The 21,886-nt window shown below is 45.1% G+C and overlaps 1 protein-coding gene across 1 annotated transcript in view; it reads left to right on the top strand.

The window, feature by feature from the left end:
- The first annotated feature begins 261 nt into the window (after positions 1-261).
- Positions 262-21,886, top strand: part of ZNF862 (zinc finger protein 862) — a 30,562-nt gene continuing 8,937 nt past the window's right edge. The window contains exons 1-5 of the mRNA XM_007469853.1: positions 262-285; positions 6,932-7,043; positions 8,254-8,358; positions 9,850-10,547; positions 11,984-12,140. Coding sequence (XP_007469915.1) covers positions 262-285; positions 6,932-7,043; positions 8,254-8,358; positions 9,850-10,547; positions 11,984-12,140 — 1,096 coding nt within the window. The remainder of the gene's footprint in view (positions 286-6,931; positions 7,044-8,253; positions 8,359-9,849; positions 10,548-11,983; positions 12,141-21,886) is intronic.

Raw genomic sequence — 21,886 nt, 5'->3', positions numbered from 1 at the left:
TGGGCTGCTGCCGTAAAGCGGCTCGCTCGGCACGACGGAAGTACCAGCTGCGCGCCTCTCCTGGCTCCGCGAGCGCTACCGCCCCCTCTGACCAGGGACAGTCGGTTCCGGGCCGTGATCCTCCCCGCCGGGGAGACCTCCCTTCCGGGGGTCCCGGTCCCCAAGGTGGTCGCGGCTACGGCATCCTCAAGCCAGGCCGCGGGGGGAGGGGGCGGCCCGGAGGCCGTGGCGGGGTCAGCACGGGCCACCGAAAGCAGGGCCATGGAGCCCAGGGAGTCGGGGAAGGTAGGCCTGGAAGGGCCCTGGGGCCGCCCACTCCCCTCCCGTAGATCCCTGATCTGGGCGAGGCGGGTGGTACGGGCGGAGTCCTCGCAGATGAGCCAGCCTTGCAGGGAAGGACTCGCCCGCTCGCCCGCTTCTTCCTCTGCACTTGGGCGGCCGACTCCGGGCGAGTCCCGCGCAGCCTTCCGCTCCCTTCCCACGCGGCTGGCCTAGCAGCCCTCCGCCGAGCCGCCACCCGGTTGACGCTGGGTGGGTGACCTGCTCAGTGTAGTAGTGCGAAAGTGCTTCCTATTTTCCCACACCACTACTGGCGTTTGGAAGAGGCCCAGCGTGTTTTAAGGCTTTGAGGCTGGATCGGACCCCACCGGGAGCCAGGCATAGGGATCACCGAGGCAGGATGAGGGCTTGGCCCTGCCTGGATCCCCCTTCCCAAGAATCGGCTGAGAAGAATAAAACAAGGCATCTGGCATATTTCTTGCCGATTTCTGTTTCTAGCTTATCTACTTCGTGGAGTTTCTGAGTATTGCTTAGAAGCATATTTCATAATCTTGCTTCAGGCTTTGAGCAAGAGGCTGTGAATTGGAAGAAAAGGTGGGGAAAAGTGCTTGAAGGTAGAGTTAAGTGGGTTTGACAGAATTGCTAGAGCTCGGAGTCAGTGTCAGCAAAGACGAGCGTGGTCGCAGGCACTTGATTCGGAGACATTGGCAGCCTTTGGGGACCGAGATCTTTCTGCATAGTATTTGATACCAGTTCTTGAGGATTGTTTCTTCTTTGGCACAAAGGGAATCTCCTCAACAAACGTTTTCGAGTGCATACTGAGTCTCTCCTTTAAAAAAAAATTCATCATTTAATAAACATTTGTGATCCGTGATTTAACTTGATGGAGATGCTGGAAGTACAAGGATAAATATGAAATGACTACTTTCCTCCAGGAGCTTTCCCGCAGTTTTCACTTCAATAACATGGACAAGCCTGGAAGGGTTGTCCAACAGACAAAAGAAAGGATAGTGAGGTTATTTTGATGCTGTACTTTTTCCTGGAAAGACTGGGAAGGACTCTGAATTACAAAAGAAGTTACTTCTTGCTTAATCATCTCTTCTGTACTCCATCCTCTCCACGAGCTACAGTGATGCATTTTCCAGATGAAACAACCTATAAACAGTCCAAGACAATAAGGCTCAACAGAACCTAACCAGAGAAAGATTGAAGGTGAACTGCATGCCAGCCTCATGCTAAGCACTTTAGGGGATACCAAAAAAGTAAAGGAAATGGCTCACACCCTCAGGTAATATCCTGAGGTTTAGTTTAGACTGAACCTGAATTTGGACAGGGGGAGCAAAATGCAGTAGAAGGCCTATAAACAATTGGCACTGAAAATTGGAATTAGTGATTTGAGGTTGATTTCAAGGTATTCTGTTCAGTTGTAGGCTTTCTTAGCCTTTGGTGTGAGAAGAGTGAAATACAAATATTTTGGGAGATGGAGGAGAAACTTTATGTCCTTTTCAGGCCCAACCACTAATTGAAAACACTGGGGACTGGAAATTTCACCCTTGATTCTAATCGTGATTGTAAGGTGTCTCAAAAGGACACCCTTCCCAGGTACATCAGTTTTTTAACCTAGGGAATGAGAATGTTATCCAAAGATGAAATAAAGTAATTGCAAAACAAACTAGCAGTGTAAGAGGTATTGCAGATGAGTGACAATAACTAAGGCCTGGGTGGAATAGCTGTGCTATTCTAAAGTTCCATTCTGAATATGACTTTTTTCTCTCAAAGCTGGAAGACTGGGGGTCCACCTGAGGTAGTAGCTTGGTGTATTATTAGAATCTTCCTTTGATGCTATTTTGTGATATTTAGTAACTAAAAGCAGTCTTAGCCCATTGGATTAAGTGTGGGGTATCTTGCTTGCCATTGGCAGAATAATGGATAGAGGGCAAAGACCTTTCCCCATCACTCTAACCCGTTATCCTGTTTTATTTTCTTCCCAGCCCTGTCACTATATAAAATTCTCACATTTATTTGTTTGCTGACTTCACTCTCTGCTCTATCCCCAGCTAGACTAGTGGAGCAGTATCTGGCACGTAATAGGTTCTCAGTATTTTCTGAATGAATGACTCAAAATAGCATCTCTACAGGAGCCCTTTTGCTATAGGTGTGGGTGCTGTGAATAACACTGCAGTCTGACACCTCATGTGCCCTCTGGGAGACTATTGTCATTGCTGCCAAATAGGAGTATTTACCGTGTATGTATTTATTGCCTCAACATCTCTGGTTCCTAGCCACCACTGGCACCCCACCCCCCAGTTTTATTATTGCACTTATATCACAGTTGTCTGTCACCCCTTGATGGGTTTTTCTCCTTGACAAATAGAGATAGTGTCTTTTATATCTTAGGATCTCCAAGCACACAGAAACAAAGAGAATATGTTGAATGAAAAAATGAATTAAATGCCTATGAAATATTTTCTGTATAATGTGGTGGTGGGGAAAGGGGTGGTGATGGTGAAGGGGGTTATAAAATACGATGATCAGCATAGGCTTCCTGTGGACCAGGCACCACGAGGGGTATAAAGCCTTCTATAGGCTTCCTGTGGACCAGGCACCATGAGGGGTATAAAGCCTTCCTTGCTCGGGAGAGGTAGAAGAGCTTAGACTAGGTGGGCAGGAGATCGCTTGCAAGAAAGAGATGGAATGTGAGTAGGAACTTGATGAGTGAGTGGGAGGAAGTAGGCAGAGTTAGGGAATGTAAAGATTGGGTATGAAGAGGGAGGAAAGGTACAAGATACGTTGAGTGGCTGCAATTTATTTTTTTATTTTTTTAATTTTAGTTTTGGCTGCGTCGGGTGTTAGTTGCAGCACACGGAGGATCTTCATTGAGGCATGCGGGATCTTCCGTTGCGGTGCACCGGCTTCTCTCTAGTTGTGGCGTGAGGGTTTCCTCTCTCTAGTTGTGGCACGTGGGCTCCAGAGCGTGTGGGCTCTGGTTTTTGGCACACGGGCTCTCTGGTTGAGGCGCGCCAGCTCAGTAGTTGTGGCACACTATCTTAGTTGCCCCTTGGCATGTGGAATCTTAACGTGCCGACCAGGGATCGAACCTACGTCCCCTGCATTGGAAAGCGGATTCTTTACCACTGGACCACCAAGGAAGTCCCCGAGTGATTGCAATTATACTAATCTGGCTGTAGTAGAGATTCCAGGTGGGGCAGTACCTAGAGCTGAGGTTAGGAAGGTAAGTTAGGTTCAGATCCAGGGGACTTGGTGCTGGGCTGAGAACTCGGAGCTCTGCCTTATAGACAGTGGGAATCAGTAAAGTTGAACATCCAGAGATAGTCCTTGCTTTCTATGTAGGTAAGAAATTGCTCTTATTCAAGCAGATTTGTGTTTTCTTTACGTTGCAGTCATCTGAAGGCTCTTGCCATAATACTGGTTAAAAGAGAGGTGCAAGGCTTAGCGTAGTTCCTCGTTGGGAACACAGTTCTTCATTATCTAAACATTCAGCCCTGGCCATACTCTTCATCCTTGTGGCTCTCATAAAGTGATGGGTCTGTTGGCTTTCATTATGCCCACCTGTTCCCTCAGGAAGACAGGGTGGGTGGGAATGAATAGGGAACCCTGCTTGCCCTTGGTCACAAACTCTAACCTGCCCTGATCGGAACAGCTTGCCCTGTAGTCCTGGTATACGGTCATCCTGCTAGGATCTGCCCTCAGTATAATCTCGAGGGTTTTCTTTCCCCCTCCCCACATTGGCTCTCCTTAGGCTATATGTTGTGTGTACCTCTTTCCTGTCCACCCGCCTGCTCTTAGTGGAGCCCATCCTGCAGCAGGTTTTGGGAATTATAATCACATTTTGCTTTGGAAGACACTCTGAGAACAAATAGTTATTTAAAATACACATTGGCATACAATTGGCACATACACATTGGCAGTACAATTCCATGTTTTTGTTTTCTTTTTGCGGTATGCGGGCCTCTCACTGTCGTGGCCTCTCCCATTGCGGAGCACAGGCTCCGGACAAGCAGGCTTAGCGGCCATGGATCACGGGCCCAGCCTCTCCGCGGCATGTGGGATCTTCCCGGACCGGGGCACGAACCCGTGTCCCCGGCATCGGCAGGCGGACTCTCAACCACTGTGCCACCAGCGAAGCCCCCATGTTTGTTTTTAAGACTGTTCATTTATACATATTCATAGACAAAAGACTGGAAGGTTACGTACCAAATGTCAATAGTTGTTTTTCAGTAAGAAGATTGTGGGTGATCTTAAAACATCTTTTCTGCTTATTGTCTAAATTTTCTGCAGTAAACATATATTGACTCATAAGAAAAATACTCAACTTATTTTAAAATATACAAATCAATAGTGACTGATAAGAATTATCTGTATTGTTTTTCTCAAGAAGCTTCTATGTTGAAGTTAAAGTAGATATTTCATGTGCTTTAAGTTTGAGTATAAAATTACAGGCGATTTTAAACAAATGTACTAGAACTTGTTACAAATGGAAATGACTGTGTCCCCTTCAGAGTTGTCACTTTGGAAGGACTTATACTTACTCCAAGGATGCTATTTCCCAAAATGTTGTTTTTGGGGGGGGGTTCGGGGATTTCCTTTTTTTTTTTTTTTTTTTTACATATGACACGTTATATATAAACATATAGCATATTACCTTTTTTAACATATAAAGAGGTTTTTAATTCTTAGTATCCAACAGGAAAGTCATGTTTGATTTTTTTAATATCTTGATTTTTAAAAAATAAGACCAAATATATCATTTGACTTCAATTTTCTCTTTTCTGACCATTTTTTCCTTGTTTTTCGAAGACCATTTTGGATGTCCTTATATTTAGGTTTTGAAAGATTGTATTTTTGACATCTTTTCCCAGCGAGGCAGCACACATGAGGCAGAAAGCTGTCATTTTTCTGTCATTTGTCGTTTAATCTATTTCAGTGACATCAATTTTCCTCACTTCGTGAGTGTGTGTGTGTGCACATCTGTGTGTTTAATTTCATGGATGTTTTTTCCACAGTCCTCTGAGAGCATGTCCTCTATACATTTGCAGGCTCAGCGGCCATGGCTCACGGGCCCAGCCGCTCCGCGGCATGTGGGATCTTCCCGGACCGGGCCACGACCCCGTGTCCCCTGCATCGGCAGGCGGACTCTCAACTACTGCGCCACCGGGGAAGCCCCGATTATTTCTTTTATAACCGCTTTTTTCATGGCTGCAATATCTTACCTCTCTGAGGCTATTGATGATAGTTTTGTTTTTTAAAGGTTTTTTTCTCCATGCCCCACTTCCATTTCCTCAGTTCCTCCTCAACCTTGCTCACTTCCTATCTGTTTTGATCTCTATCAGACCTGTTAGAGCCTTTCCTCAGATGTCTGGTAGTCCAGTTGTTTGCTGACGCCTAACAGTGGAAAACCAGAATTGTAACTGGAAGCTCTGAGCACATGGAAGGGAGGGACTTGCCAGCTTGGAGCCTGTGTAGGGGATCTGGGCAGGCATTTGTTCCTAACAGCTTCCCCCAAATTCTTATTATTTTAACCTCACTGCGTTCACTTCCAGGCCAGAGGTTCCTGGGGCTGCCAGATCCTGAGTCTTTTGAGGATTTAGCAATGTAAATTGGGTTGTTTGTCCATTTGCCCACTGCTGGGTGAGGGTATGATTTTCTTGGATCTGCTCAGTTATTACTTTTTCATCTGCTTTTCAGTTAACAAAATTGTATTGCTATTGTCCCCTTGTTGTGTTGTCCATCCTAGAGGGTGTTTTCTTTAAACAATTTTTTAAAACATTTATTTATTTATTTATTGGCTGCATCAGGTCTTAGTTGTAGCACGCAGGATCTTTCGCTGTGGTGTGTGGGCTCTTCGTTGCGGTGCGCGGTTGTGGTGTGCAGGCTCAATAGTTGTAGCTCACGGGCTTAGCTGCTGCGCAGCATGTGGGATCTTAGCTCCCCGATCAGGGATCGACCCGGTGTCCCCTGCATTGCAAGACGGATTCTTAACCAGTGGACCACCAGGGAAGTCCTTAGAGGTTGTTTTGTGTGGAGTTTTTTTCAGGGGGAGAGTGTCTTTTTAAACTCAAGAGGAAGCAAAATTCAGTGTACGTGTTCAATCTGCCATCTTAATCCAGAACTTCCCGAAACATTTTCTGAATTTCCTCGCCCTTTTTTGGTGGAACAGAGAGAGCTCCTTTATAAGCCCCATGGAATATAGTTCTCAGCTCTAAAGCTTTGCCTATCTTGATAGCTGACCACATTCACAGACATAGTTCTCAGTGACGGTTGACTGCTTCCAGAAATCAGATACATCTTCCTAAGTGAGGATTTACCACGTTGGAGATTTTGCAAAAGAGGTGCTGTTGGTTGTTGCTGACGCGCTGGCTGAGAAGTAATGGATCCCGTGGGAAGGCTGGTGAGGAGTGTGCAGGGGCACGAGTGTGAGAGTCCGGGGCTGGCCTTCGTTATGACACTTCTGTTGCAGTGTGTGGCTGTTCCTAGAAGAACGGGTCTCATTCCCACTGTGACTTGCACCCAGGGGGTGAGAGTAATGCGGTGTAGGTCTTGTATGTAGATTGATAATGCCCCCTCCCCCAGTCTGATCTGTTCCCAGCGTAGGGGTGTCCACGTGCTTAGCTGGTGTCATTTTTCCTTGCAGGCGCCTGTGACGTTTGATGACATCACGGTGTATTTGCTTCAGGAGGAGTGGATGCTGCTGAGTCAGCAACAGAAGGAGATCTATGGTTCTGACGAGCTGGTGGCACCACTGGGTATGGGCTCCTGTTCACTTCCCCACTGCCTGAATCTAGGTCAGCATTCCCAACCATGTCTGACTGTGACATACTTGAGAATTTTCTGGAATCCGACCATTTTTTTCCAGGCATCTTTATACTGTTTATCCACTCAGTCCCATATCTGACTTAACTGCACACGGATTCTCACATCACCCTTTCTCTTTTCCACTTAAATTAGCCAAGAGAAGTGGGGAAATTGGGAGTGTCAAGGCTAGACCTGGATGCTTCAGAATATCCCAGCGTGCCAGAAGGGAAGCCCCACCTGTGGACTGTGGCACTGCAGGGTGGATTTTGTTTCCGTGCCCAGAGGACATTGGAGGTGGTGGGTGGTGGTGGAACGAGCATCAGATCTGCAGCCTGGAAATCTGGTCTCAGTCCCAGCTCTGCCACATGGTACTGACCAAGCCCATTAGCCTTTTCAAGCCTTGGTTTCTTTCTTCACAGGTTTGTCATAGAGGTTCAATGAAATAAAACAACTTGGAACTTTGTGCGCATGTAGGTAGTTTTCATCTTTTCTATTTTCTGAATGTCCTTTCTCTGCTTCTATGGGTAGCCTTCCTAGACCACGGACAGAGAGGAATGTATTTCATCGTGTGCACATGCACACATACTCTTTTCGGATTTCGATTTGATGACCATGCGCCATGCCTTTCTTTGCTTCTTTTCTTCTTGACCCCTCAGGGTTCTGGGTCAACAGTCTCAGCTCTCTGTGGATGGAGGGGTTGTGCTCTTACTGTCTACTAAAAATGGTTTGAAAACCAATGATTCTTTTAAACCAGAAGTTGCAAAGTAGCAGCTGTGGGCCAGATTTGGCCCACACCTTTTTTTCTTTCTTACTTTGATCTCTTTTCTTTGGCTTCTTTAAAATATTTAAATAAGTTGTCAATATTTCGCCATGGGGGGGTTTTCACATAGAAATATGATTTCTGGCTTCTGTTGGAAACTGGGATAGTCTGGCCATGCTGACCCTGTATTCAGCTGGCGGCCCCTCCTGGACTTGAATAGCTACCCCACACCTGGGTTCAAATCCACAGCCTCCCACCCCTGCCTGGTTTCCTCAGATTATTGTCTGGTCCCGCTCAGCATTTGAGTTTGAGCCTCTGTTCTGGACCAATAGTTTTCATACCTTTTTAGCCTGTGTGACCTGGATCCGACGTCACAGTGGATCTCTCTGTTCCTGACTCAGGACCAACTATTGCCAACCCAGAGCTGTTCTATAAATTTGAGCGAGGGCCAGAGCAGTGGCTAGCCAATGTCCAGGGCCAGAGGAGTCTCTTGAGCCTCCACCGAGGTGAGTGCGGACCTGCCCCTGGGAGGAGGGGTGCTTAGCTGGAGGGAGGGAGCAGGAAGCTGGGTCCCAAGGCTCCAGTCTCATCCTCTGCCTCTCCCTGTTCCCCACCAATTACACACGAATGCTGTTCTTCCCCCAACTGTCACCCCGTCTAAGATATACACACCTCCCCCAATGTCGTTCTCCAAACTCTCATCTCCCTTTATTTTATTTCTACCTGAGAGTAGATGTTTATGTATAATTATATATTCTAAGTTCCATGAGGGCATGACTTGGTCTTACTACTGTAGTCCCAGTACCAAGAACAATGCCTGGCACGTAGTTGCATAGTAGATAATCAGGGAATGGATGGGTGAATAAACAGATGGCTGCTAAATCCTAGGGACTGATGTTTGCTTTCCTCCTTTGGTAAGCATGTCCTGTTCAGGGATTGGCTTGCCCAGAGCCAGGCCAGATGGCCTCTGTCATTGTGTAAGGTGATGCGTTAACCCAGCCTCTGCTACAGGAGAAAAGGGAACGAGTTCCCCGATGGATCGAGCTGCGGACGTTTGCGCTCCCTCGTGATTTATCTCAGGTGGACCACAAGGAGCCCTAGACTTCACAGATGCTAATTTGTTTCGGTTTGTTTCTGCTGTGCTTGGCTCTTAACTTTGAGCCCATTGACTCTTTACTCGTAGCTTTGTGCTTCCGGGGTTGGCTACAGTTTCCTAGACTGACTGGTCCATTGGCCCGGAGCAAATACTGTTGAGTCCTTGCCCACTGGGCATCTGAACTTGTTGGTGCATAATAAATGGCTCCAGAGGAGTTAGAGTTGTCTAAGCTGCATTTCAACCAAGGAGTGCATAAAGAAACTGCTGGTTTAGCTTAAGGAAGAAAAGTCTTGGTGACGCCATGGGATTTTTCACTTCTTGGAAGGGTTGTGGTGCGGGAGAGCACTCCTGAGGGGAAGGCACTCAGAGATGGGTTGCAGCTCAAGGAAAACTCTGGGGACCAAACTGTCTGCCCGGAAGGTGGGTTGCCCTCTTGCTCTAAAGGTACGTGAGCAAAGTGCAGATGCCTATCTGGCAGGGGTACCAAGGAGGGGGATTCCTGCCAAGTGTGCCGTTGCAGTGTTTGCTTTAATTACCTTTTTAACCCTACCTTCTCTTAGTTCAGTGTTCTTATCCATAAATCAGTGTGCTCTCCTGAAGATTGTGCCACTGTTTTAGGTTGCAGAGATCAAATTACAGAGATCTCTTTTTGGCCAGGTATATCTGTCCTTTATATTAAAAAAAAAAAAACTGTTTTCTTAAAGCCCATGTGGTTTCTTCTGGGTTAGGCAAGGTGGGCCTGGGGGTTGGGGGCTGGAGAGAAGAGAACACGTGTGCAGGCTGTCACTTTGTGGGTGTGGTTCCAGCTTTCATAGTCCATGGACCTAAGCACCTCTGTGAGTTGCAGTGACTCGACCTATAGGATTTCAGAGAAAATTCCATGTGTTTCTTTTTTCTAAAGGAAAAAACAAGATGGGCTTCATGGAAGAAATGGACATGCAAAGTCCCACCAGAGAAGCTGGACTCTACCTGCCTCCTCAGCAGAAAGCCTGTCCTTCCCATTTCAGCTCAGAGGGTGGCAGCATCCAGGGAGACTGCACAGGAAGAAGCAGAAAACCGTTGAGACCCCGGTCCATCCAGAAGGTGTGGTTTGCGCAGTTCCCGTGGTTGGTCATGAATGAGGAGCGGACGGCTCTCTTTTGCTCTGCTTGCCGGGAGTACCCATCCGTCAGAGACAAACGGTCAAGGTTAATAGAAGGTTACACAGGACCATTCAAGGTGGAGACTCTCAAATACCACGCCAAGAGCAAGGCCCATGTGCTCTGTGTCAAGGCCTTGGCAGCTCGGGACCCCAGTTGGGCAGCCCGTTTCCGGAGCATCCACGATGTGTCTAGAGACATACTGGCCAGTCCGGGGCACCTCTTCACTGCAGATTATCCCATGTGTTACCCCCCAGGGCCTCTGGGGGTCTGTGATCACATGGCCCAGCTCCTGCCCAGCTCAAGAGCTGCACTGGAGGACCCTGGAGGGAGTGGAGCAATTCCTGCATTGTACCTAGACTGCATTCCTGATTTCAGGCAAAAAGAAATTGCTGATGACATCCACAGCTCCTCAGACGTTAACGTTTTGTGTAATGACTCAGCTGAGCCCCGTGGCCAGGTAATATGTTTATAATGATTGCTCAAGGGGGAGGATTCTGTATAATGTGACCATAAGCTGACATGCTCGTAATGTGCTGGGTGTTGTTTTAAGTGCTTTGCATGTATTAATTACCTCCTTTATTTATGACAACAGCCCTACTCTCATCATCTCCTTTTGGCAGATGACAAAACATAATTAGTGGACCAGAATATTCTAACTTCTGATATAAAAAGAACACCTAAATTCAGAACAGTAATCTTTATCCAGAATCCAGAACGACCACAGAACTCAAGAAATAATCCACAGCCACAAAACAGCCACAGAGCTCTTAAATAATCAATATAAACAAATTTTTTCAACATTAACTTCAAAATCATTGCAAAGTTTCTTCAGACGTGTCCTTTTGTTTAATGTTTTTAATGCTGCTATGAGGTGGGTGGAGCAAACCTAGTTAAACTCATCTTGTTGGGGAACAACTAAGACTTAGCGGGGAGTGAACGTAGCCAGAGCACAAGGGCTCTTGCGGCAGTGACCTCCCCCCAGAGCCCTTGACCGCCAGTGCAGTGCTTTCCTTCTACTCCCTGCAGCACCGGTGGGCCCTCAAAGACTCTAGTTCTCACCTCGGGTTTATTTTGTAAAATAAAATACGTTTATTTTCTAATTCTTTGGAAAATTGTCCTGCAAAGAAACTGTATTAATTGGAATCTTTGAGTAACCAGATCTGGCCCCTTTTCTCAACTCTTCCATGTAAGCAGGATTTTGCTACAAATCACTTTGAGCAACCCCTCTGGTATTCCGATGAGAAGAGCTCAGACGTCCTGTGTGCCTAACATCATACGTAAAGTTAGTAAGCTCGAATTTTTATGGAATCCAGAAAAGTGACAAAGCTCATTTCCCTTCATGTTCATGTTCCTTCTAGTTTTTAGTATTAGAAGCTAATAAACAGGTCTAACCTTTTATGATCTGAATTCCTTTAGCAGTAAAGTGTGTGTTAACCTAGTCACTGAATATGAGCATCTTTAGTTCTTTTTCACTGCTTCTTCCTTCCCATCCTGGTGGGGAACCTTAGCAGGGGCTTCTAGAGGTAGCTGGCTACCTTTGCAGTCATGGATGAGTAGAAGGTGCCCCTTGGGGCTGTAAAGGACAGGGTGCAGCCATGAGGCTCTGCAAGACCCCTGTTCCTCAGTGCATTTTCCTTTCCTTCCAGGAAAGAAGAGGAAGGATCATTCCTTCCTTCTAGAATAACACTGAGGTTCATTTGGTTTTTACCTGCTAATTCTGGGCCACACACATTTGCTTCTTTGACTTTTGGTGGATAAATGAATTCCTCAGAGTGCATCGGGGCCTCTTGGCAGGCTTCCCAGGAGGAAAAGGCCTTGAGCAGGACCCCGGAAGTATCATGTTGGGTGTCTGACATCAGAGGAGTATTGAGTGACTGCTACTCTTTGTTGCAGGATCCTTCTGAAGAGGGGCTGTTTGAGGAGGTTCCCGTGGTGTTTGAGGATGTGGCGGTGTATTTCACCCGGGAGGAGTGGGGCACGCTAGACAAGCGGCAGAAGGAGCTGTACAGAGACGTGATGCGGATGAATTATGAGCTGTTGGCATCCCTGGGTAAAGATCCGTGTAGACCTTTGTTTGCCACCATCACTTGACATGGGGACCCACAAGGGCAGCAGTGGCTTGTAGTCGTGTTCCCATTTCTGCCCTCTCACTGTGCATAGGCAGAGAGTGCTCATATCTCTGCGTCTCAGAACTCTCCCTGCTTTGGGATACTGTGCTTTATCTCCTCTTCATCCACCCACCCATCATCCATCTTCCACCAAACATTATTGAGTACCTACTACGTGCTGGATGGACGTGAACGAGTCACGGTCTCTGCTTTCAAGGGGCTGGCAGGTTTGTGGGAGAGACAGACACTATAATAAGAAACTATGCAATAACACCAGCTCCATTAGAGATTCAGGAAAAGTGTCCTGGGGCTGCTGAAAAGAGTGCCTTAATTTGGCCAGGCATCCGAGGGAGGGATAAGGACTGTCTTTACAGAGTATGAAATATTTTAACTGAGTTGAAAACCAGGTGCACAGGGACGGGCATCTAGACGTGTCAGAGGTGGGGACAGCGTGAGCAAAGGCAGGGAGGCGAGAAAGGGCCTGCGGGAGGATTCCTGGATTCCGCCCTCTACTTTGTGCCAGGGCTGCTTCATCAGGGGTCAGCATGGTGGGCGGTCTCGGCCTGGGCGTCACTAGGTTATAGGCACTGGAGAATGAAGAACAGCATGTGCTGTTCGTTACTTTCCCAGAAGAGGCTCCTCTGCTGCATCTGCTTCTTGTTCTTGCCTTTGCCTCCTTTTTCCATCAGACACCCAGGATTTTCATGTGGCACCAAAAAGACAACTTTTCATCTTATACAGCTGTTATTTATTTATTTTTTTTTACTAGCATATATTGTAACAGAAACCTTGCAGAACAGGCTGCTGTACATAACTTAGGAATTCCGACAGCGACCTGTATCGTGACTTCTACGGAATAGGAAATTGGGGTATTTGTGGCTTACCTGATGTCATATCCCCAGCTTACACGCTGCCCTTTCATGTGCAGCTGAGATACGGGTTATTTTCTGAACATACTTGACCTATATACTACTTGTTTTTATCACTGTTCACAATTCTTAAATGGCTCCCCAAACATTCAGAAAGGCTGTGAAAAATTGTTTCTTTTATGAGGAGAGAGGTGCTGTAATCGTGTTCTGGGCCAGGACACTTGTACCAAGTGCACCTTTGAAGAGCATCACTACCACTGACAGCGTTTAAAAGAGAGAGAGGGGCTTCCCTGGCGGTCCAGTGGTTAAGACTCCACACTTCCAATCCAGGGGGCCCGGCTTTGATCCCTGGTTGGGGAACTAGGATCACTCATGCCATGAGGCACGGCCAAAAGTAAATAAATAAATAAAAATAAAAATAGAGAGCGAGAGGGAAATTCATTTTTAAGAAATACATACCCACTTATAAGAAGCTGGTTTTCCTTTGAAGGAGTGAGCAGCAGTGATGCCCTTTGCCCTTTGGACCCCTGTGGAAAGTCATGGGGAAAGTGGTGGGTGACCAGTGGTGTAACAGTGTGTCTCCCACAACCTGGGCCTGACTTGGATTGTTCAGCCAGACAGTAGCATTTTCTTTTTAACTTCTGTATGTTAAGAAGTGGGGAAATCTTAACGAACTGGGGAAATTAAGGGGCAGTTCAGCCTCAGTTAAGTGTTGTTTGGATGAACGATAAATATAATCACGGGAGGGGTAATTAATTTTGCTTGAGGGTTAAGGGCAGGAATCAGGGAAGGCTTTATAGAGGATGAGGCTGTCCTCTTAAGTTGTCTGTGGAATTAAAATGGGTCCAGGGGTCTAGGAACGGACTTGCATGTGTGTGAGTCCTTCTCGCTACTTTAATTAGGTCTCCAGCTTTTATCCTTCAACTGTCCTCCAGTTGAGATGATTTTTCATGCTTGAGATATAAAAGCATTTTAAGGAGCCTTGAGGATATAACTGGGGCCAAACATAAATGATTTGTATGTTTAAAAATAACCTTTTAAAGGGCCTCAAGCTGATAATTGGGATGTAAAACAGTGTTGAAAAATAGTGAACCTAATTATAATTTTTGCTTTGACAAGGTTTTTTTCCTCCAATACTTTATCCTCCTGTGACAAGTATTTTAAAAATAGAAAACCTAATATTATTTGGCATTATCTTTTTTTTTTTTTTTTTTTTTTTGTGGTCCACGGGCCTCTCACCATTGTGGCCTCTCCCGTTGCGGAGCACAGGCTCAGCGGCCATGGCTCCCGGGCCCAGCCGCTCCGCGGCATGTGGGATCTTCCCGGACCGGGGCACGAGCCCGCGTCCCCTGCATCGGCAGGCGGACTCTCAACCACTGTGCCACCAGGGAAGCCCCTCCCATCCATTTTTTTTTTATATCTTTGTTTGTTTGTTTGTTTGGTTGGTTTGGTTTGGTTTTTCAATTTCCTTCCTATTTATTTATTTATTTATTTAGGCTGCGTCGGGTCTTAGTTGCGGCACGTGGGTCTTTTGTTGTGGCAGGCGAGCTCTTCGTTGCAGCACACAGGCTTCTCTCTAATTGTGGCGGCGCAAGCTCAGTAGTTGTAGCGCACAGTCTCTCTAATTGTGGCACAGGGGCTCCAGAGCATGTGGGCTCAGTAGTTGCAGTGTGTGGGCTCTCTAGTCGTGGCTGCGGGCTCCAAAGTGCGTGGGCTCCGTAGTCACGGCACGCGGGCTTTCTAGTTGTGGCGCATGGGCTCAGTAGTTACAGCTCACAGGCTCTCTAGTTGTGGTCCACGGGCTCCAGAGCACGCGGGCTCAGTAGTTGCAGTGTGTGGGCTCTCTAGTCGTGGCCGCGGGCTCCAGAGCATGTGGGCTCTCTAGTTGTGGCGTGTGGGCTCAGTAGTTGCAGCACACAGGCTCCAGAGTGCGCGGGTTCAGTTGTTGTGGTGTGTGGGCCCTCTAGTTGTGGCACGCAGGCTCTCTAGTTGTGGCACATGGGCTCAGTAGTTGATGTGCGCGGGCTTAGTTGCCCTGCGGTACATGGGATCTTAGTTCCCCGACCAGGGATTGAACCCACATACCCTGCATTGGAAGGTGGCTTCTTAACCCCTGGAACACCAGGAAAGTCCACTCCCATCCATTTTTAACGTTTATTATCTTTTAATTGAAGCACTGTGATCTGCTTATATTAGATGTTACAGGAAGCCTTTATGTTTTCTTTTATTCTTATGTCTGGAAATAATAATAGGCGCTTTTGCTGTTGACTGAACACCTACCAAAGGCTATGTTGAGTGTCTTGCGTATCTGCTCTCTAATCCTTAAACCAAACCTGTAAAGCAGGTAGTGGTAGTATTTTCAGGTGAGAAAACAGCCCAATGGCTTTGGGAATCCCACCCATTTAGCTGGAAAATGGCTAAACTGAAATTCTTACTATTCCACACATTGCATGTGCATTAGACTTGGCTAAAATTCCTGCTTCATGTATGTTTATTACCAGTTGGACTCCAGTTCTTTTAGTTTCAAGATTTGTGCTAATCATTGTTAATATTAAAATAACAATAGCACCAAGGATAACATAAGATTATTTAAAAATTCCAGCAGTATTAGAATTTTTTAGAAGTCTCCACTCCTGTCCCCAGTCCCCCTAGCACGAGGGTTCGTAGTTTGGTCTGGCTGATGTCTCAGGCCTTCTCTGTAGGTCACCGTTAGTGCTCTTGCCTCTGCCTCCGTGAGAACTGAGGTGCAGAAAGGGGCTGATGCCCTAGGGTGAGAGGCTGTGGTTGCTTCAGCCCAGCTCAGGTCAGGTCATGGGTCTTTGTGGTCTGGTGTTCATCACGCTACATTGCAGCACATTCATGCCGTTGATTTCCTTTTGCTCTTATCATTTGAGGAAACCCAGCTAATTCTCCCGTTGCTCTTATTAGGATTTACAACTAGTAGATTTGTTCTTTTAGGTTTTATAATTTTTGTGCCTGTTTTTAAAAAGACAGTCTCAATTTGATGCAGTCAAATTTAATATTAATTTGTCGGTTGTGTGGCAGTTAAATTGCATTGACTAAAGCTTTTCAACTGATGGTAGTTTCCAGGTTAGGTCCACTTACCTGTCAACAGCCTCCTTGGCCTCACCAGCTCTCTTATCACTAGGACTGAACTTGCAGAGGACAGTCATTTTGATTATGGAGAAAAGAAGAGGTTTATGTTGTTTTTAATGCTTTCCTATGTCAACCTCTACTTTTGTGGATTTGCTTTTGCTTAGAACTATGTATCACTCTGTAGAGTTCCAACTGTTCTTTTATTTCTGTACTTTAAATTCTGGTTTCAAACTTTGGCCATATTTGGTGATGTCTCTTGCTTCCCCTGCAAAAAAAGAAAACTCAGTTATATTCCACTGTTAAGAAACTAATATTTGTCAGTAACAGAAACAGAAAAGCCAATATAGGGACTATGTGGTAACCCTCATTTTTACTAGGAAAGGTGTCATCATATGCTGAGTGGCAGGTCACTCACTTCAGGTGGGCAGTGTCTGTTCTCCATGTGAGGTCATCAACTACAGCTAGACCTCACATAGCTGGGGGAAGAAGTCATGTCACTAAGTGGAAAGCAAAACTAAGCGGGAGAGCCCTCAATGAGATGAGCAGGAGTTAGAATGGCTCATATGATGTCTAGGAGGCCAGCTGCTGTATGGTGGGCCATATACGGCCTCCAAGTGGGGGCCGTGCTGAGCTAGAGAGAGAAGAACCAAGGCAAGGTGCCAGAGTGGCCGTCTCCAAACTGATTCGTTGGCAGGCCTGCCAACCTTGGGCTGAAGTTAGCCTGGAAGGATCAGAATCTGTCTTTGTAGGCCAAGCCATTTTTATGGGCTTTTATGGAGTGTGTGTGTGTGTGTGTGTGTGTGTGTGTGTGTGTGGAGTGTGTATGGCCGTGCTATAGTTATGACTTCTTAGTCACTTTTCCATTACTAAGACATAGGAAAATCTGTTTGAAAATTCCCTTCTGTTTCACTTGTTCTGAAGAGAACAAAAAGAAAAGGTTTCTGGCAACATTTCAGCCATAGCTTCAGAGAGGTGTGATTGGGGTACAGCACTTCTGGGGCCAGTGTGGTGGTGCAAGGGGCAATCAAAGGTGACCAATCCCCAGGGTGATATAACATAGGCAAACACATCCAGGGATACTCAGTATCACGTATGTTTTCAGTAAATCTTTTAAAAATATTTCTTCATAATTATGTTTCTTTAATCAAAGTAGTTCTCATAAGACATATAACCAAAAATGACAGTTCCCTGTCCTATCATTGTCTGTTGCCAGGTCCTCCTCCCCACATTTTTTAGCTGTTTCTTCCAGTACTTGTTTCATTATTTCTGAGTAACACCTGTAGCCATTATTTTTAAAAGCATGAACTTCAGGAGGATGCACTCATAAAACAGCTTCATTCTTTTCCACAGCACTTGTTTGGATCAGCTCTTTGGGGATTTTCCTTCTCACCCTTTGGGTTGCCAAAAGAAAATTCAAAGAGCTTTACTTGATATGAATATTTTTTTGAACAAGAAACAAACTGCTCCTGAACTGGGAGACTTCAAACCCAAAGTGGTTAAAAACTTGGCTCTCAGCAGTTAAAGCTCAGTTTGTAGAGCATGAATGAAGGAGTACATTGTTTTTGAACCGCGACTACATTCTCTTTAGGGTCGTAGCGCTGTGTACCTTTTCTTGTGTGTAGCTGATTGGCTTGGAAGCTGTAAGGTCACACTGACATGAAGGAAACTTAAATTTTGTTTAAGACCAGAGTCAGCATTTTGAGGAAATCAGGGCAGCTTAAGATTTGGTTATGTGATTATGAGTGTTTGGTCCAGGGGTCTGTTCAGATTGTGGCCTCCATTTTGGTTTCTCTTTACAGGGTGAAACCTGGGGCAGGGCGCGTGACTTGTCACACTCAGGTAAACAGAAAGTCCTCCAGTCACTTTTTAGTCACATTAATGATCTAATTTCAATTAATAAAATGTCCAGTACAGTACTCTTCAAAAATGTCCTGATTAGGAGGAGGACTCTGGGACGATGGTGGAGCTCCAGGAATCTGTCTCCTCACAGTAGACAACAATTGCACTGGTAGAATCTGTCTGATGTGACTATTTTGGAACTCTGAAATCTGTCAAAGGCTTGCAACTTACAGGAGAAGAGTTGGAAAGTAAATTGTGGTTAAGTTCGGTCAATTTCAGCTCTTAACACATTAGCAGCTGCCCATTCCCCACCCCTACCATGGTGCAGGCCCCTGTGCCATGTTCCTGGAGCGGCTTGCACACAGATTACAGGAATTAGGGTGGGCAAAAAGGATGCTGTCCTCTAAGTATCAGGGATCAGTGCTCTGATCACTGATCGCTGCTTCTCATCGCAGAGGTGCAAACAAAGAAGTAAGCAGCCAGTGTTGTTGCACCTCCCCCATTTTTGCAAGTTCCTCCCCCTTCTCTTAATTCTTCTCTTTTCCCTCTTTTGAAAACCAGACATTAAAGACTAGGACATTCAAAAACATATAGGAGGAAAATTATTAAGTGATTTTGCATACCCAGGGAAAGACTCCAAAAGACCTGAGAAGACTTTCCTTGGCACAGGAAAGGCTGATCCTTGGCACAGAGTAGCCTATAATGATTAAAAATTTTAAAATCATAACAATAATCGAAAACAATAAAAACAGCAAACCTTGGGGATCGGGGAGAATCTGATTTCCAGAGTTACCACATTATTAGATTCAGATATCCAGTGTTCAACAAAAAATCACAAGGCATACAAAGAAATAGGAGAGTATGACCCATTCACAGGAAGAAACTAAATCAATAAAAGCTGTCCCTGAAGAAGACCTGATGGCAGGTATACTAGATAAATACTTTAAAGCAACTGTCTTAAAAATGCTCAAAGTAATTTAGGAAGATGTGGAGAAAGCCAAGACAGCAATGTATGAATAAAATGGAAATATAAATAAAGAGAGGAAACCTAAGAAGGATCTAGAAAGAAGACTGAGAGCTGAAAACTACAATAACTGAAATGAAAAATTAACTAGAGGAATACAAAAACATTTGAGCAGGCAGAATAAAGAATCAGCAAGCTTGAAGATAGGACAATGGAAATTATGGAGCCTGTGAAACAGAAACAAAAAAGGTCAAAGAAAAGTGAACAGAGCCCAAGGGACATGCGGGAAACCATCAAGTGGACCAGCATACACATTGTGGGAGTCCCAGAGGGAAAAGAGAGAGAGAAAGGGAAAGACATAATGGCTAAAATCTCTACAAATTTGATCAAAGACATGAATATAAACATCCAAGAAGCTCAGCAAACTCCAGGTAAGATGAATTCAGACACCCACACTGAGACACACTATAATCAGAATTTCAAAAACAAAGGCAGAATCTTGGAAGCAGCAAGAGAGAAGTGAATCAACTAGAGAAAGCCCGCACGCAGCAATGAAGACCCAACGCAGCCAAAAATAATAAATAAATAAAAATAAATTTACTAAAAAAAAAAAAACAAGGAAGATCTCAAATCAACAACTTAACTTTACAACTTAAGGAACTAGAAAAAGAAGAAGAAACTAAACCCAAAGCTAGCAGAAGGAAGGAAATAATAAAGATGAGAGCAGAGATAAATAGAGAATAGAAAAACTAGAGAAAAATCAATGGAACCAAAAGTTGGTTCTTTGAAAAGATCAACAAAATTGACAAACCTTTAGCTAGATGTACTAAGAGGCACAGGCAAGAAAGGAAAAAATAGACAAGTTGGGCTTCATGAAAACTGTAACATTTTGTGCATCAAAAGACATACGTGGGGCTTCCCTGGTGGTGCAGTGGTTGAGAGTCTGCATGCCGATGCAGGGGACACGGGTTCATGCCCCGGTCTGGGAAGATCCCACATGCCGTGGAGCGGCTGGGCCCGTGAGCCATGGCTGCTGAGCCTGCGCGTCTGGAGCCTGTGCTCCGCAACGGGAGAGGCCACAACAGGGAAAGGCCCACATACCGCAAAAAAAAAAAAAAAAAAAAAGACATACATATAACTATAATAAAAAGACAGCATACAGAATGGGAGAGAGTATTTGCAAATCATAGATAAGGGTTTACTATCCAGAATATATAAAGAACTCCTAAAACTCAGCAACAACAAAAAACCTGATTAAAAAATGTACAAAGGACTTGAATAGGCATGTCTTCAAAGAAGATGTACAAATGGCCAATAAGCATATGAAAAGATACTCTATCACAGTCATTAGGGAAACGTAAATCAATACTACAGTAAGATACCACCTCACACCCATAAGGATGCCTACTATCAAAAAAATAGAAAACAGCAACTGTTGCTGAGGATAGAACCTTTATGCCCTGTTGATGGGAATATAAAATGGTAAGTCACTGTGGAAAACAGTATGGTGGATTAAATTATAGTGTTATATCAATGTTAAATTTTCTGATTTTGGTCATTATACTTTGACTATATAAGACATATTAGTTTTCAGTTGCCACATAACAAATTATCACAAATTTAGTGGCTAAAAAACACCCATTTATTATCTTACATTTCTGGAATTCAGAAGTCCAGGTGGGCTTAGCTGGGTTCTTTGCTTAGGGTCTAACGTGGCTGAAATTAAGTGTGCCAGACTGGCCTCTTATCAGGAGGCTCTGGGAAGAATCACTGGGTTGTTGAGTCGTTGGCAGAATCAAGTTCCTTGTGGTTGTAGGACTGAGGTCCCCACTTTCTTTCTGGCTGCCGACCATTCTCAGCTCCTAGGGCCTGCTCCCAGGTCCTTTCCACATGGCGTTCTCCATCCTTAGGCCAGCAATAATACATTGAAGTTTTTTGGTGTTTTGATTCTCTGACTTCCTCTGCTTTTAAACTGCTAGTGTGATTACATTAAGTAATCACCCAGACAACATCTCTTTTGCTATGTAATGTAATTACGGGTGTGATATCAGTTCACACATTTCAGTCACACTCCAAGGGGCAAGGATTAGGCAAGGGTTAGGGTCATGGAGCTCGTGTTAGAATTTTGCAAACCTGATAAGAGAATGTCTTTTTTCTTGAGTAATACACACAGAAGTATTTAGGGATAAAGGGAGGAATGAAAACAATTTAGCCTCAAATGGTCCAGAAAAATGTTATATATATATATTACTTATATATTTTAAAGCTTCCCAGGTAACTCCAGTGTGCAGCCTGCATGTATTTATATATTATACATATAGAGAGAGGAAAAGGAGGGAGGGAGAGAGGGCACATGGGCATGATAAAGCAAATGGAACAAAATGCAAATGATTGGAGTTCCTTGTTTTATTATTAAAACTTTTCTATAGGTTTTAAATGATATCAAAAATTGACCAAAAAATAAATCAGGAAACAGAAGTCCAGTCCTTGTGTAGTGGTTAAAAATCTGGACTTCACTTAAAGCTGAATTTTCTTGCCTCTCCCACCTCAACCTGCTTTAGGTCTAGAATCCGGAATCTTGTGATAGGAAGAAAGAAGTTCTCCTTCTACCTCCCAGCTTGTTCCAGGATCTCTACTGCATCCTGGCTGGGAGCGGTGGTGTGTAGCTGGGGAGGAAAGGTACAAGAATTACATCCATGTAATCTGATACCAGTTACACGTAGCTGGGATAATTGAAAGCTGATTCTCCAAGTGTGTTTGTGGGTTTTGCACTCCCCCAAACCCCCGTTACTGGAGATCTCTCACTACAGTGGGTAATGTCTGCTTTGGCAGTCTGCCCCATATGGGCTCCTTAGGGGAGCATCACCAATAGGCAGACAGGGGCAGTCCCCTTAAGTGGCTCTGGGCCTCTTCTCTTTCC

The sequence above is a fragment of the Lipotes vexillifer genome, unplaced genomic scaffold, assembly GCF_000442215.2.
Source record: "Lipotes vexillifer unplaced genomic scaffold, Lipotes_vexillifer_v1.1 scaffold472, whole genome shotgun sequence".
Lineage (NCBI taxonomy): Eukaryota > Metazoa > Chordata > Mammalia > Artiodactyla > Lipotidae > Lipotes > Lipotes vexillifer.
The sequence above is the reverse complement of the archived record's forward strand: the minus strand, read 5'-3'. Positions and strand labels throughout refer to the sequence as shown.